General features: G+C 43.7%; 1 protein-coding gene across 1 annotated transcript in view; it reads left to right on the top strand.

Moving 5' to 3' along the window:
- The window catches only part of nup155 (nucleoporin 155), a 172,217-nt gene that overhangs the window by 53,149 nt on the left and 100,823 nt on the right, over positions 1-18,245 (top strand). Inside the window, exons 9-11 of the mRNA XM_048594325.1 lie at positions 6,145-6,207; positions 6,701-6,860; positions 13,874-13,940. Of these exons, the coding sequence (XP_048450282.1) occupies positions 6,145-6,207; positions 6,701-6,860; positions 13,874-13,940 (290 nt within the window). The remainder of the gene's footprint in view (positions 1-6,144; positions 6,208-6,700; positions 6,861-13,873; positions 13,941-18,245) is intronic.

Genomic DNA, 18,245 nt, shown 5'->3' with positions numbered 1-18,245 from the left:
AGAGTTTTGTACAGCTGCAACATGACCTCATGGCTCCGAAACTCAATCCCTCTACCAATAAAACCTAACATACTGTACGCCTTCTTAACAACGCTATCAACCTGGGTGGCAACTTTCAGTGATCTATGCACATGGACACCGAGATCTGTCTGCTCATCCACACTACCAAGAATCTTACCATTAGCCCAGTATTCTGTATTCCTGTTACTCCTTCCAAAGTGAATCACCTCACACTTTTCCGCATTAAACTCCATTTGCCACCTCTCAGCCCAGCTCTGCAGCTTATCTATGTCCCTCTGTAACCTGCAACATCCTTCCGCACTATCCACACCTCCACCGATTTTGGTGTCATCCGCAAATTTACTAACCCATCCTTCTACGCCCTCATCCAGGTCATTTATAAAAATGACAAACAGCAGTGGCCCCAAAACAGATCCTTGAGGTACACCACTAGTAACTGAACTCCAGGATGAACATTTCCCATCAACCACCACCCTCTGTCTTCTTACAGCTAGCCAATTTCTGATCCAAGCCGCTAAATCACCCTCAATCCCATGCCTCCGTATTTTCTGCAATAGCCGACCATGGGGAACCTTATCAAACGCTTTACTGAAATCCAAATACACCACATCAACCGCTTTACCCTCATCCACCTGTTTGGTCACCTTCTCGAAGAACTCAATAAGGTTTGTGAGGCACGACCTACCCTTCACAAAACCGTGTTGACTATCCCTAATCAAATTATTCCTTTCTAGATGATTCTAAATCCTATCTCTTATAATCCTTTCCAACACTTTACCCACAACTGAAGTAAGGCTCACTGGTCTATAATTACCAGGGTTGTCTCTACTCCCCTTCTTGAACAAGGGGACAACATTTGCTAGTCTCCAGTCTTCTGGCACTATTCCTGAAGACAATGACGACATAAAGATCAAAGCCAAAGGCTCTGCAATCTCCTCTCTAGCTTCCCAGAGAATCCTAGGATAAATCCCATCTGGCCCAGGGGACTTATCTATTTTCACACCTTCCAGAATTGCTAACACCTCCTCCTTATGAACCTCAATCCCGTCTAGTCTAATAGACTGTATCTCAGTATTCTCCTCGACTACATTGTCTTTTTCCTGTGTGAATACTGACGAAAAATATTCATTTAGCACCTCTCCTATCTCTTCGGACTCCACGCACAACTTCCCACTACTGTCCTTGACCGGCCCCAATCTTACTCTAGTCATTCTTTTATTCCTGACATACCTGTAGAAAGCTTTAGGGTTTTCCTTGATCCTACCTGCTAAAGACTTCTCATGTCCCCTCCTGGCTCTTCTTAGCTCTCTCTTTAAGTCCTTCCTGGCTAACTTGTAACTCTCAAGCGCCCTAACTGAGCCTTCACGCCTCATCTCTACATAAGCCTCCTTCTTCCTCTTGACAAGAGATTCAACTTCTTTAGTAAACCACGGTTCCCTCGCTCGACCACTTCCTCCCTGCCTGACAGGTACATACTTCTCAAACAAGCTCCTCGAACAAGCTCCACATTTCAATTGTGCCCAGCCCCTGCAGTTTCCTTCTCCATCCTATGCATCCTAAATCTTGCCTCATCGCCTCATAATTGCCTTTCCCCCAGCTATAACTCTTGCCCTGCTTTATATACCGATCCCTTTCCATCGCTAAAGTAAACGTAACCGAATTGTGGTCACTATCACCAAAGTGCTCTCCTACCTCCAAATCTAACACCTGGCCTGGTTCATTACCCAGTACCAAATCCAATGTGGCCTCGCCTCTTGTTGGCCTATCTACATACTGTGTCAGGAAACCCTCCTGCACACATTGGACAAAAACTGACCCATCTGAAGTACTCGAACTACAGCGTTTCCAGTCAATATTTGGAAAGTTAAAGTCCCCCATAACAACTACCCTGTTACTTTCGCTCCTATCCAGAATCATCTTTGCAATCTTTTCCTCTACATCTCTGGAACTTTTCGGAGGCCTATAGAAAACTCCCAACAGGGTGACCTCTCCTTTCCTGGTTCTAACCTCAGCCCATACTACCTCAGTAGACGAGTTGTCATCAAACGTCCTTTCTGCCACCGTAATACTGTCCTTGACTAACAATGCCACACCTCCCCCTCTTTTACCACCTTCCCTGATCTTACTGAAACATCTAAACCCCGGAACCTGCAACACCCATTCCTGTCCCTGCTGTATCCATGTCTCCGAAATGGCCACAACATCGAAGTCCCAGGTACCAACCCATGCTGCAAGTTCACCCACCTTATTCCGGATGCTCCTGGCATTGAAGTAGACACACTTCAAACCACCTTCCTGCCTGCCGGTACACTCCTGCGACCTTGAAACCTTATTTATGACCTCACTACTCTCAACCTCCTGTACACTGGAGCTACAATTCAGGTTCCCACCGCCCTGTTGAATTAGTTTAAACCCTCCGGAAGAGCATTAGCAAATTTCCCCCCCAGGATATTGGTACCCCTCTGGTTCAGGTGTAGACCATCCCGTTTGTAGAGGTTCCACCTACCCCAGAATGAGCCCCATTATCCAGGTATCTGAATCTCACCCTCCTGCACCATCCCTGTAACCACGTGTTCAACTGCTCTCTCTCCCTATTCCTCGCCTCGCTAGCACGTGGCACGGGTAACAAACCAGAGATAACAACTCTCTTTGTTCTAGCTCTAAGCTTCCACCCTAGCTCCTTGAATTTCTGCCTTACGTCCCCATCCCTTTTCCTACCTATGTCATTGGTGCCTTTGTGGACCACGACTTGGGGCTGCTCCCCCTCCCCCTTAAGGATCCCGAAAACACGATCCGAGACATCACGGACCCTGGCACCTGGGAGGCAACACACCAACCGCGAGTCTCTCTCGTTCCCACAGAATCTCCAATCTGTCCCCCTAACTATGGAGTCCCCAGTGACTAATGCTCTCCTCCTCTCCCCCCTTCCCTTCTGAGCAACAGGGACAGACTCTGTGCCAGAGACCTGTACCCCACGGCTTACCCCTGGTAAGTCGTCCCCCGCAACAGTATCCAAAACGGTATACTTGTTTTTGAGGGGAATGGCCACAGGGGATCCCTGCACTGTCTGCCTGTTCCCCTTCTGTCCCCTGACTGTAACCCATCTACTTTTTTCCTGTACCTGAGGTGTGACTACCTCCCCGTAACTCCTCTCAATTACCCCCTCAGCCTCCCGAATGATCCGAAGTTCATCCAACTCCAGCTCCAGTTCCCTAACACGGTTTCCGAGGAGCTGGAGTTGGGTGCACTTCCCGCAGATGAAGTCAGTGGGGACACTAGTGGTGACCCTTACCTCCCACATTCTACAGGAGGAGCATACCACTGCCCTAACATCCATTCCCACTGTTCTGAATTCCCAAACAGACAAATTTTAAAAAAAAGTACTCGTAGCCTTACCAAATCAGCGCTCAGAACCTTTTTTTTTGGTTAGAGGAGGAGGATGGGTGGGAGACACTACCTAGGTAGTGCTTCGGGTAAAGCAACCGCCCAAATATATTACCTCACTTACTCCAAAATTGGAGTCACGCGAGGTAAGACTTTTATAACCGAAAAGCTCACCTTCCCAGGCTGCCCTCGCGCTTCCTCCCGGACTCCCGCCGCTGAAACAACTGAAAGATCAATCTACCCTGCATACCCCACATTTTACTATCCTCCATGTGCCTATCCAAGAGTCGCTTAAAAGTCTCTGATGTATCTGACTCCACTACCACTGCCAGCAGCGCATTCCACACCCCACCACTCTCTGTGTAAAGAACCTCCCTCTGACATCTCCCCTATACCTTCCTCCAATTACCTTAAAATTATGCCCCCTTGTAATAGTCATTTCCGCCCTGGGAAAAAGTCATTGACTATCAAAGACTGAGAGTCCCTTGTCATCATTGAAACATCTGCCTTCTGATCGTTATGCTTCGCCAGAGTTGATGTGTCTGTAGAGTACTTTGAATATGATAAATGTGTAATTAACTTCCAGGCCTGGCCTCACAAACAAACATCAGTTTGTTTATCTCCTTTTTTTTTTTAAAACAAGCTGTTGCTCACAGTCCAAAGGTTGTCTTAATCTCTCAATTCGCAGCCCCAAACCAAAAATGATTACAGATAAAGATTTTTAAAAACCTGAAGGTGTTAGGGTCTAGATTGTTGACATTATTTGTTCATGACTTGAATAATGGCCTGGAAAGTCATATGTCGGAATTTGCTGATGACACAAAGTTAGGCAGCACTGTAAACAGTGTAGATGATAGTCTATCAATATTGCTTTATAATTTTCTGCTAAGTGAATGGGCAAAACTGTGGCAGATGAATTTCAATGTAAATGAGTATGAAGTTATCCATTTTGGACTGGAAAAGGATAGATTAAGATACTTTTTAGGTAGTAAGAGGTTAAATGCAATGAGCGTCCAAAGAGACGTTTCAAGAAATCTTTTGACAAAAGTACCACGTACAAGAGTGGTTAACAAAACAGAATACAGGCAAGTGGTCAGTATTCCGTTAAACTACTGACTTGTGCCTTGTCGATGGGAAGTCAGGAGGTGAGTTACTTACTGCAGTATTCCTCGCTTTTGACCTGTTCTTGTAGCCACTGTATTTATATGACTAGTCTTGTTCATTTTCTAGTCAATTGGTCACCCCAGGATGTTGATCACTGGGAGATTCAGTGATGTTAACACCATTGAATGTCCAGAAACAATGCTTGGACTCTCTGATGTTGGAGATAGTCTTTGCCTGACACTTTGTGTGATATGAATGTCATGTTCCAGTTGTCAGCCCAAGCCTGGATCTCATTTGGATTTTGCTGCATTTAGATGTGAATGCTTCAGTATCTGAAGAGTTGCAAATGGTGCAGTCATCAGTGAATGTCCTCATTTCTGCCCTTATGATGGAAGGAACGTCACTGAAGAAGCAGCTGAAGATGGTTTGCCCCGAACACTTCCCTGAGGAACACAGTGGGAGAGATCCTTGGGCTGAGATGATTGGAGGACATGGGTTTGAGGACTCTGGGTCTGTACTCGGTCTTTAGAAGGATGAAGGGAGATCTCATTGAAACTTACAGAATATTGGGAGGCCAGTATAGACTGGATGTAGAGAAGATGTTTCCACTAGTAGGAGAGATGAGGACCTGAGGGGACAGCGAGAGTGAAAGGACAACGTTTCAGATCTGAGATGAGAAGGAATTTCTCCAGCCAGAGAATGATGATTCTATGGAACTCTTTGCGATAGAAGGCTGTGGAGGCCAAGTCATTGAATGTATTTAAGACAGAGATAGATAGGTTCTTGAGTAGTAGAAGGATCAAAGCTTACAAGGAAGAAGGCAGGAGAATGGGGTGACAGGCACATCAGCTGAAATAGAATGGCAGAGCAGCCTTGGATGTCCTGAAAGCCTCATTCTGCTCCTGTGTCTTATGGTCATATCCGGCCCCTTCAGAATCTTCTAAATTCCAATGGGCTGAATCCTTTAAGGTCTCAAGAATATAGATTTCTATATATACTCAATCGCTCATTTCAGAACAGCCTTCTCAATCCAGGGACCAATCTAGTGAATAATCATTGTCCTTAAATATGAAGAAAACAGGACACTATATTTTCAGTGTGGTCTCACCAAAGCTTTGTACAATGGCACAGGATTTCCTTTTTGCTTTTAACAGAATTGCCTTGCAATAATTTTTGACAACCTTTCAATTCTTGTTCGATTACTGTCCAACCTCTGACAACCTTTCAATTCTTGATCGATTACTGTCCAACCTCTAATTTGCAGTTTTCCTTCAGCGAGGAGACCAAACTAATTTAAATATCAACATTTAAAAGCTTTATGACTTTTAAAATTTAAATGAGAAATTATTTTGCTTTTCTGTTCTTGCTACGAAAGTGGCCAATCAGAAGAAAGGGGAATGAAAGTATCAAGGAGATTGGACAGATTTTTTGGGAACTGAAATGGAGTGTCTCACTTGATTGTACTAATGAAAAGATAAATTATGCAGTGACTCCCAGTTTCTCTTAAACTGGAGAACTATTTTCCTGCTGTTCACAGATTTCAAGATGCAGGAGTTATGGACGTATATTGTGAGAGAAAATGTTCATTTCTTAGACACTAACTAGCATTGGTGACCTGTTCTCTCCTTGCTGCAGTGCCGTCGATGCCCCTTGGTAGCCCCTTCTCCAGTCCCAGTGTGTCGGCTATTCCAGCCTCAGGTATTGCTCATTAAAGGTTCTGATTTTACACTGTTCCTACCAGATGGCAGGTTGCATGTTGTGTCCCCTGCTTTCCTGGTGTCCCATGTACCATTTGCTTTCTGCTCCCCCATCTACCATGTGTTACCCAATTTTTGGCTGACTGTATTGTGGGTTTGTGTTTCTGACTTTTTTTTTCTCTCTCTCCCCATTCCCCTGATTGCAACCCCACTCCCGCTTTCTCTTTCTCTCTCTCTTTTCTCCCTCCCAATTCTTTCTCTCCTCCCCTTCTGTTTTTATTTTTCTCTTCTCTCTCTGTCTTTTCTTTTTCTCACTTTCTCCTCTTTCTTGCCCTCTCTTTCTGTCTCTTACTCTCTCTGTGTCTCCCTCGCCCTTCCCCTTTGTAATCTCTCCTCTGTCATCCTCCTTTCTTCTGCCCTTCTGTCCCCACATCTTGTTTTCTCTTTCCTTTCTGTCTCCCTACTCAACTCTCTCCTCCAACACCACTCCTTAGGTTTGAAGCCTGTTAGCATGTCAACGCCACTCTTCTCCCCTGGAAGCCCTGGAGTGTATGGCGGGGTCCCTCTGCCTCCAGTCACTGCAATGTCTGGACCAGAGGTGGTCTTTTCAGGAAAGCATAATGGCATCTGCATCTATTTCACCAGGATCCTGGGGTAAGTTTCCAAGCTCTAAACTTAATGCGTGATTCCATTTAACATGCCATGAATCTTTAGTGCTCAGATTCTAAGCCCTGTTCTGTAAGGTAACATCCTGATTTGGTTCAGCATTGCAACTTCTCAGAATTTGACCTAGAGGTTGAACTCCAGATGTTGGATGCATCAGTAAAGGGGAAAGTTACGTGGACTCTTAATTCTAGAAAACAGTCGCACCAATTTGAAGGGGGTTCAGACAGGGATGGGAAGGCAAGTGACTGCAAGTGAGGCAGTTAAGAGGACATGGAGGCCAGGAGCATCAGTGTCTGTAATTCTCTCATAGGTTGGGTGTTCTTCTTTAATTCATAAGATATGGGCACCACTGGCGAGGAGAGAATTTATTGCCCATTCCTAATTGCCCAGAGGCAATTAATACAGAACAATAATGAACTCGATAGGTTTTTACAACAATTGACAGTGGTTATATATTGACCATTAAACTAACTTTTTTTAATTGAGTTCGGAGTTCATCATCTGCCATGGTGAGATTCAAACCCATGTACTCGGAACCTTAGCCTGGGATTCTGGATTTCTACTCACATTTGAACCGTGCTGGGGCTGGTATATTTGTAAAAGGCATAACTAGGGAATTAAAGAGAATTAAAGGGAATTAAATAAATAAACTAAATATACGAATAGTATAACTAATCATATGTGGAAGGATTTGGTATTTTGGAGAGTAAACTTAGAACATTCAGCCCTTGAGTGGATGCTTGTGGATGTGATGCCAGTCAATCGGGCTGCTTTGTCCTGATGGTGTTAAGCTTCTTGAATGTTATTATAGCTGCACCCGTCCAGGCAAATAGAGAGTATTCCTTCACACTCTTGACTTGTGCCTTATAGGTGATGGACATGGTTTGGGGAGTCAAGAGGTGAGATACTTGCCACAGTATTCCTAGCCTCTGACTTGTTTTTGTAACCAGTATTTATATGGAGAGTCCAGTTGAGGTTCTGGTCAATGGTAATTCCCCAGGATGGTGATAGTTACGTTTTCAGTGATGTCAAGAGGTGGTAATTAGATTATCTCTTAGTAGAATGGTCATTGTCTGGCATTTGTGTGGCGTGAATGTTATTTGCCACTGTCAGCCCAAGACTGGATATTTTCCAGATCTTGTTGCATTTGTACATGGACTGCTTGTCCTGGGCCCAACCATTTTCAGCTGCTTTATTAATGACCTCCCCTCCATCATATGATCAGAAGTAGGGATGTTCACCAATGATTACACAGTGTCCGGCACCATTCGTGACTTCTCAGATACTGAAACAGACTATGTTCAAATGAAACAAGAAATGGGCAATATATAAGCTTGGGCTGACAAGTGGCAAGTAACGTTCGCTCCACACAAATGCCAGGCAATGAATATCTCCAACAGAAAACGACCTAACGAGTCACTTGACATTCAATGGTGTTACCATCACGGAATCTCCCACCATCAACATTCTTGTGGTTACCATTGACCAGAAACTCAACTGAACTTGCCGTATAAATACTGTGGCTGCAAGAGCAGGTCAGGGGCTAGGAATAGTGCAGGACGAAACTCACATTCTGACTCCCCAAAGCCTGTCCACCATCTACAAGGCACAAGTCTCGGGTGTGATGGAATAGCTGCCACTGGCCTTGATAGTGCAGCTCCAAAACACTCAAGAAGCTGGACACCATCGAGGACAAAGCAGTGTGCTTGATTGGCACCACATTCACAAGCATCCACTCCCTCCATCACCAGCATTCAGAAGAGCAGTGTGTGACGATTCTATGACTTTAAGAGGCGTGCTTTGTCCTGGTTTCTTTTTGAGAGAGATTGGGGACAGGTGCAGGACAGCAGTCTACAAGATGATAAACAATTTGGGAGGCCTTGGGGTTTTTCTTTAAAAGTTGGAACTTTTAGTTGGAAAAAAAGAATGGCACTTGTGCAATAGTTAGAGATAACTTTGATTCAGGAGGTCAGGATGTCAAGTTGGTTTGGGTATGGAAGAGACATGGGATGGCAAAGAACTGTGGTGTGTGCATTCTACAAAACCCCCCTTGGAGTAATCACGCGTAGGACCAAGTGTACAAGAATAAATGCTTGGTGCTTATGATAAAGAGTCAGCAAATGGTATGACTTTAATCTCCCAAGTAAACTGGAAAAATCAGACTGGCATTAATTGCCTGGCTGAGGAGTTTAGAGAATGCTTTCAAGCGTTTCTTATAACAACACATTCAGTGACGATCAGAGAGCAGGTTATCCTGGACTAGGTGTTGTACAATGTGACACAATTAATTGTTAACCTCGGAGTCAAGGTACTCCGAGGTAGCAGCAACCACAGTATGATTGAAGTTTAAATCCAGTTTGAAAGGATGAAATAGGTCAAAGACTAGTATTTAAAATGTAAATAAAGGCAATTGTGTGGGCATGAAAGCTTCGCTAGCATGAAGTGAACTGAGATAATAGGCTGGGATTCGAGCAATGGAGACGCAGTGGCAGACATTTAATGAAATGTTTCAGAATACTTAGGATAAGTATATTTCTGTGGTAGAGAAAAATTGTAAAGGGTGCATGGTCCCACTATCTGTGATTTACTACAGAAAGTGGGAAAGGATCAAATTGTAGGAAAAAGCATATAATTTTTTTCGATAAGTGCTAAGTGGCAGGTCAAATGATTGCTCAGAATATAAGGCAGAGAACAACTAAAACATTCATCAGGAAGAAGAAATTAGAATCAGAGAAGACACTCTGTAGCAATGTAAAAACAGCAAGAATTTGTACAGGTATATAAACACAAAAAGAAGTGAATGTTTGTCCTTTGGAAAGTGAGAATATGGAGTCAGCAAAAGATAATAAGGAATTGGATCGGAAATGAACAAATATTTTGCTCTTTTCTGGCTACAATGGATCCAAAAGACATTCCAATGATAGCTGTAAAATCTGAAATTCAGAGGAAGAGAGGAACCTAATGATATTACAATCACCAGAGAAATAACCTGATGGAGCTGCACGCTGCCAAATCTCTGGAGCCAGCAGGACTTTTCTTCTTAGACTTTAGGATAGTTGCTACTGAGATCGTAAATGTGTTGGTGTTAATTTTCCAAAATTCCCTCGTTCTCGAAAGGTTCTGTAGACTGCAGAGTAGCAACTATAACCCGTTTATTCAAGAAGTAAGGGAGGCAGCATACAGGAAACAACAGACAGTTTGTTTTCTTGAAATCTGTTGTGTGGAAGATGAGAGAATTGATCGTTAAAGGGGTTAAAGCTGTGCACTTCACAGAACTCCAGGTGACCAGGAAGTTTCAGTTTGGTTTTGTTGAGGGGGAATCATGTTTAACCCATTTATTTGACTTCTCTGAAGAAGTAGTATGTGCTGTGGATAACAAGGATGTCCAACAACTACAGCTAGGTATAGATACAGCCAGCAGACACTCATAGATGTTTACAGCACTAAAAGCAATCTCTTGGTCAAACATGTCCATAAAAATTTGACTACGTTAATCCATTATCCATTTTCTGGCCCATAGCCCTGGAGGCTGTGACAATGCAAGTGAATGTTACAGTTGTATAGGACTTTGGTTCGACCATATTTGGAATACTGCGTACAGTTCTGATCGCCACATTACCAAAAGGATGTGGATGCTTTGGAGAGGGTGCAGAGGAGGTTCACCAGGATGTTGCCTGGTATGGAGGGCGCTAGCTATGAAGAGAGGTCGAGTAAATTAGGATTATTTACATTAGAAAGATGGAGGTTAAGGGGGGACCTGATTGAGTCTACAAAATCATGAGAGGTATAGACAGGGTGGATAGCAAGAAGCTTTTTCCCCAGAGTGGGGGACTCAATTAGTAGGGGTCACGATTTCAAGGTGAGAGAGGAAAAGTTTAAGGGAGATATGCGTGGAAAGTTCTTTACGCAGAGGGTGGTGGGTGCCTTGAATGCGTTGCCAGCGGAGGTGGTAGAGGCGGGCACGATAGCATCATTTAAGATGTATCTAGACAGATACATGAATGGACAGGGAGCAGAGGGATACAGATCCTTGGAAAATAGGTGACAGGTTTAGATAGAGGATCTGGATCGGCTTGGAGGGCTGAAGTGCCTGTTCCTGTGCTGTAATTTTCTTTGTTCGTTGAATGTCTAAATATTGCTTCAATGTTACAAGAGTTTTTGACTCAACCAATCTTTAATGCAGAAAGTTCCAGACTCCCTACACTGTCTAAGTAAAGAAAATTCTCCTTGACTCTTCTTTGCATTCAGCATCTCAACTTAAATAGAGTCATACAGCACAGAACAGTCCCTTTGGCTTAACTTCTTCATGCTGACCAGGTTTCCTGAACTGAACTTGCCCCATTTGCCTGCATTTGGCCCACGTCCCTCTGAATCTTTCCTATGTGTGTACCTGTCCAAATGTCTTTTTAAATGTTCTAATTGTACTTGCCTTTACCACTTCCTCTGGCAGCTCGTAAAATTTATGGCCTCTGGTTATGACACCTTTCGATTAATGGAAAAAGTGCCTTCCTGTCCACCATATTTTGGCCCCTCTTAGGCTTAGACACCTCTATTAGGTTGCCTCTCAACCTTCACTCTACAAGGAAAACAATCCCAGCCTATCTCCTGTCTCTCCAGTAGCAGAATCGCTCAAGTCCAGGTAACATGCTGGTGAATCTCATCTGCACCCTTTCTCGTGCAACCACATCTTTTCCATAATGTTGCAACCAGAACTGCACGCAGCACTCAGTGTGACCTAACCAACATTTTATACAGTTCAAACATAACCTCCTTGCTTTTGTATACCATGCCATAGCTAATAAAAGCAATTGTTTTCTATGTGCCTTCTAAACCACCTTATGTGCTACTGCCTTCAGGGATCTGTGGATTCCAAGGTTCCCCTGATCTTCAGTGCTTTGCAGGGTCCTACCGTTAATGATTCAATCCCTGCCTGGTTAACTTTTCCCAAGTGCGTTACCTCTTGCTTTTTCAGGTTGAATTCCAGTTGCCACTGCTGTGCCAAGCTGACGAATGCATTGGTATCCTGTTCAATTTACGCTTGTCCTCCTCACTGTTTACAACCCTACCAATTTTGTTTCATCTACAACTTCTTGATCATATCTCCTACAGAGGTTTCCATCTGACTCCCATTGACTCCAGTCTTGGCAGGGCTCCTTGATTCCACTGTTGGTTAAATGCAGCTTTGATGTCAAAAGCAGTCACTCTCACCTTACCTCCGGAATTAAGCATTTTTGTCCATGTTCGAACCAGGGCTATAATGTTGGCTGACTGCAGCAGTTTAAGAAGGCATCTTGCCACCATCTTTTCCAGTGCAGTTAGGATTGGGCAGGAAATGCTGGCCTAGGCAGTGAAGCACACATCCCAAAGACAAATAAGTTTTGAAAATTCAGTGTGTGGTCAAGAAAGGTTTTCTCATTTGAAACCCATAATTGTCATTTATTTGTTCCCTATTTCTCCTTCTCTCACCTCATTTTCCAGTGGTCCAAAGTCCACTATTGGCTATCACTTACAGTTGCCATGATATGGAGGTGCTAGTGTTGGACTGGTGTGAACAAGGTCAGAAGTCAGACAACAGACAAGTCTTGACTTTGATAAATCTTTGTGTATAAGTCCAACTTACAGTCAAGTTATAAATAATAACTCCACCTCCTCACAGTAATCGTATGTTTGGCTTCTAACTGATATAGAGTTTATTTTTATTTTAATTCATGGGATGTGGGCACCACTGGCTGGGCAAGCATTATTATCCGTCTCTAATTGCCCTGGAGAAGGTGGTGGTAAGATAGCCTTCTTGAACTGGTGCAATTCTAATGGTATAGTGACACCCACGATGCTGTTAGGAAATGCTGTATTCATTACTATTCCTGTTAACTGGTGAGCCTTGACAAGACTTTGGTGGTTGGGGTCTTGAACTCAGGACCTGAAAGGGCCATTGAGGTAGAAACCCGCCACTCATTTAAAACGGGAACAAAAACAAAAATAGCTGGAGAAACTCAGCAGGTCTAGCAGTCTCTGTGGAGAGAAAGCAGAGCTCATGTTTCAGGCCCAGTGACCATTCTTCAGAACCTGAATTTCTCCAGCAATTTGTACTTTTGTTTCAGATCACCAGTATCCACAGTTTAGTCTCGTTTGAAAGGTGTTATCTTGCGTATACATGTGACGTCCTGTAACCTGCAGGATTGGACCAAACGATGCAAAATTTAATTAATACTGGGTTACTTGGTTTTTGACTGGCACAGACATAATGGACAGAGTGGTCTCCTCTTGTGTCCAAGTCTGTAGAGTGTAACCTGAACCTATGAATGTTAGACTCAGGCTAGTCAACTGAAACTAGCTAAAGCTCACTAAAAGCATGGAGAGGAGGGCTGGGAGAATTGAATTTCATTGGCAAAAGAAACAAAATCGTTATTAAAAAAACATGTTCATGTAGAGAGAGCACAATGTGGAGCTGGAAGAACACAGCAGGCCAGGCAGCATCAGAGGATCAGGAAATTTGAAGTTTTGGGTCAGATCCCTTGGGCGTGATCAGAGTCTGGAATGCCTGAGAGTATAGTCAAGGCTCATTAAATCAATGCATTCATAAATAAAACTGTTATTTGAAAAGGAACAGTGTGCAAGGTTATGGGGAGAAGTCTGGAAAATTACATTAACTGAAATGTTCACATAGAAAGCCAGTGCTCTCAGTGGTCTCTTTCTACACTGTAATACTTCTGGGCTCTTGAATTCTATGAATTAGCTTTTTTCACTCCCTTCTCGGTAATAATAGCCTAGTTTGGTAGACAGGGGTGACCATTTTGTTGAGCTTCAGTCTCTGATATCTCCATTGGGCTGCAAACAACTCCTACCTGAGCATTGAAGTAGGAGTGTGGCAACTACTATGATGTATCTCAATTATGTCTTAGACTAGGAATGTGCTGATCGTTTACACAACAGCTAAATTTCTCATGTACTGAGATAGGGAGCTATTACAGAAGTAAGCAGGAGGTTTTTTGGTTTTGCAGGAATATCTGGGACAGCAGTATAGCAGTGGAACAGACTGTCCCCCATTCAAGGCAACAGACAGTACTGGTGAGTGCACTGTATAATATTACAGGCAATTCTGGTTATTGCAAGATCAAAACCGAAAGAACTGCGGATGCTCTAAATCATCCAACCATAAATGGTTATTGCATGCATTGTTATAGACTACCACGTTACAGCAAATTCTGGTAAGTATGCACACTTAGAGACTTTACAACTTTACAAATCGCAATAGTGAATGCACGCTAACACTGATAGGATCCGAATATAATATTTCCAAGTTTGCAATTGGGACAAAACTAGGTGGGAATGCGTGGATGATACAGAGAGACCTTAACAGACTTGGGACAGGCTAAATTGCTGGACACGGACATGGCGAGTGAAATATAATGTGGATAAGAGCGAGGTTATTCACTTTGGGAGGAGGACTGGGCATGGAGGGGATTTAGGAACAGAGAAGAAACATAGGAAAACAGGAGCAGTAGTCCATTTGGCTCTTCAGGCCTGCTCCGCCATTCGCCGAGTCATAAAGCACAGAAACAGATCCTTCAGTTCAACCTGACTGTGCCAACCAGGCATCCCAATCTGACCTTCTCCCATTTGCCAGCGTTTGACCCATATCCTTCTAAACCCTTGCTATTCATGTACCCATCCAGATGCCTTTTAAATGTTATAATTGTACCAGCCTCCACCACTTTCTCTGGCAGTTCATTCCATACAGGCATTACCCTCTGCGTGAAAAAGCTACCCCTCAGGTACTTTCTAAATCTTTCCCCTCTCACCTTAAATCTATGCCCTTTAATTTTGGAGTCCCCCACCTGAGGAAACAGATCTTCAATATGATCACAGCTGATCATCCAACTCAGAAGCCTGTTCCCAATTTTATCCCATGTTTTTGATCCCTTTAGCCCGAAGATATAATTCTAGCTCCTTTTTGAAAACGTTCAGCTCTCAACCACTGTCTGAGTCATAAAATTCCATTGACTGACCACTGTCTGGGTGAAGAAATTTCTCCTCATCTCAGCCCTAAGTGATCTACCCCATATCCTTAGACTGTGATCCCTAGTTCTGGACTCCCCAGTCATCAGGAAAATCCTTCCAACGTTGAACCTGTCTTTTCTATTTCGGGATAGCGCCTGTAACCAGTAGGGTTCCACAGGGATCAGAGCTGGGACTGCAACATTTACAGTATACATTAGTGACTTGGAAGGGGGTGAAGTATATGTATTGTCGCCACACTTGCAGACAACACAGAAAGAGATATTTAACAGTTTACAGAGAGATAGCGATAGATGATGTTAGAACATAAAACAGTACAACTTGGGAATGGGCTCTTCGGCCCACAATATGGTGTTGAACATGGTGCCAAATTCAACTAATCCTCCTGCTTACCCTTGGTCCATATCACTCCATTCCTTGCATATTCATGTGCTTACCTAAAATCCCTTATATGTCCCTATTGTATCTGTCTCCACCACCACCCCTGGCAGCGTGTTCCAGACTCGTCCCACTCTCTGTGTTAAAAAAAACTTGTCCCTCACATCTCCTTTGAACTTTCCCCCATGACCTTAAATGCATGACCCCTAGTTTTAGACATTTCAACTCTGGGAAAAAGATTCTGACCATCAGTCCTATCTATGCATCTCATAATTTTATAAACTTCTATCAAGTCTTCCTTCGGCTTCTGCTACTCCAGAGAAAAGAACCTTAGTTTTCCTCGCCTCTCCTTATAACTCATATTCTCTAATCCAGGCAGCATCCTGGTAAACCTCTTCTGCGCCCTCTCCAAAGCCTCCACATCCTTCCGAGAGTGTATCAACCAAACCTGAAGGCAATGCTTTTAAGTACAGCCTAATCAAAGTCTTATAAAGGTGCAACATAACAGCCTGACTCTTGTACTCAATTCCACGACCACTAAAGGGAAGCATGCCATACACCGCCTTCACCACTTTATCTACTTGAATGGCCACTTTCAGGGAGCTATGGATTTGAACCCCAAGATTCCTCTGTTCATCAATGCTAGCCATGATGTGGAAGTTTTGGTGTTGGATTGGGTGTACAAAATCAGAAGTCACACGACATCAGATCATAGACCAACAGGGTTTTGAAATCACAAGGTTTCACAGCACCTTTGTCAGGTGATGGAAAATAAACCTGTTGGACCATAACTTGGTGTCGTGTAAGTTCAGTGTCCTGTCGTTAACTGTATACTTTTCCTTAACATTTGATCTCCAATAGTGCAACACTTCACGCTTGCCCGGATTAAACTCCATCTGCCATTTCTCCGCCCATATGTGCAATTGATCCATATCCCATCGTATCCTTTGACAACCTTCCACACTATCCACAATTCCACAGATCTTTATATCATCTACAAAATTACTAACCCACCCATCTACATTTTCATCCAAGTCATTTATATGTATCAAAAACGGCAGAGGTCCTATTATGGGCCTCCAGGCAGGAACGCACCCTTCCACCACAACCCTCTACCTTCTATGACAGGCCAACTCTGAATCCAAGGGGCCAAGTTACCATGAACCCCATGTATCTTAATCTTTTGGATGAGCCTACAGTGAGTGACCTCATCGAAAGCCTTACTAAAATCCATGTGGATAACATCCACTGCTGTATACTCATTGATCACCTTTGTCACCTGCTCAAAAAATTCAGTCAAGTTAGTATGACATGACCTGCGCTGCACACAGCCATGCTGACTGATCCTAATTAGACTGTTCTTCTCCAAATACACATTAATCCTATCCCTAAGAATTCTTTTTAATAGCTTCCCAACCTCACTGAGATGGGAGACTCACTGGTCTATAGTTTCCTGGATAATCCTATTTCCCTTCTTGAACAGAGGAACACGATTAGCTACTTGCCAGTCCTCCAGGACCTCCAGTGGCTAGCGAGTATACGAAGATCATGGTCAAGGCCTCAGCAATCTCCACTCTTGCCTCTCTCAAAATCCCCTGGGATAGATACCAGCGGGCACTGGGGACTCATCCACCTTAATGCTCTTCAAGAGATCCAACACCACTTGTTTCGAGCATATTAGCATGCTTCACTCAAATCTCACTATCCTCTATTTCCTTTTTCTGCGTGAATACTGAAGCAAAGTACAAAAACAAAGTTGCTGGAAAAGCTCAGCAGGTCTGGCAGCATCTGTGGAGGAGAAAACAGAGTTAACGTTTCGGGTCCGGTGACCCTTCCTCAGAACACCCTCCCCCACAATTTACAGTCATAGAGATATACAGCATGGAAACATACCCTTCGGTCCAATTCGTCCATGCTGACCAGATATCCTAAATAAATCTAGTCCCATTGCCAGCATTTGGCCTATATCCCTCTCTACCCTTCCTATTCATGTACCCATCCAGATGCCTTATAATTGTGTAATTGTACTAGCCTCCACCATTAACTGTGACAACTCATTATTTGCACGCACCACCCTCTGCGTGAAAAAGTTGCCCCTTAGGTCCCTTTTAAATGTTGCCCGTCTCACCTTAAACCTTTGCCCTCTAATTTTGTACTTCCCCCTACCTGGGAAAAGACCTTGTTTGTTTACCCTATCCATGCCCCTCATGATTTTATAAGGCTGCATAAGGTCACCCCTCAGCCTCTGACTCTCCAGGGAAGACAGTCCCAGTCTATTCAGCATCTCCCTATAGTTCAAACCCTCTAACCCTGGCAACATTCTTGTAAATCTCTTTTGAACCCTTTAACAATAGGTGGTGAGTAATGGCAGGCTGTGTGATAACAAGGCCTGGTGTGTGGTGTAGAGGTCTAGGACTGGGTGAGTTAAGGTCCTAAAATTATTGAACTCGATATTGAGTTCAGAGGGCTGCAGGATCCCCAAGCAGGGAGGGAAGGCAATGGCCTAATGGTATTATTTCAGTTACGAGTGGTGTACCTCAAGGATCTGTTTTGGGGCCACTGCTGTTTGTCATTTTTATAAATGACCTGGATGAGGGCGTAGAAGGATGGGTTAGTAAATTTGCGGATGACATCAAAGTCGGTGGAGTTGTGGATAGTGCGGAAGGGTGTTGCAGGTTACAGAGGGACACATAAGCTGCAGAGCTGGGCTGAGAGGTGGCAAATGGAGTTTGATGCGGAAAAGTGTGAGGTGATTCACTTTGGAAGGAGTAACAGGAATACAGAGTACTGGGCTAATGGTAAGATTCTTGGTAGTGTGGATGAGCAGAAAGATCTCGGTGTCCATGTGCATAGATCACTGAAAGTTGCCACCCAGATTGATAGCGTTGTTAAGAAGGCGTACAGTATGTTAGGTTTTATTGGTAGAGGAATTGAGTTTCGGAGCCATGAGGTCATGTTGCAGCTGTACAAAACTCT

Source organism: Rhincodon typus, chromosome 3 (genome assembly GCF_021869965.1).
Source record: "Rhincodon typus isolate 14 chromosome 3, sRhiTyp1.1, whole genome shotgun sequence".
NCBI classification, from domain to species: Eukaryota; Metazoa; Chordata; class Chondrichthyes; order Orectolobiformes; family Rhincodontidae; genus Rhincodon; species Rhincodon typus.
This window is presented reverse-complemented; position numbering and strand designations above follow the sequence as displayed.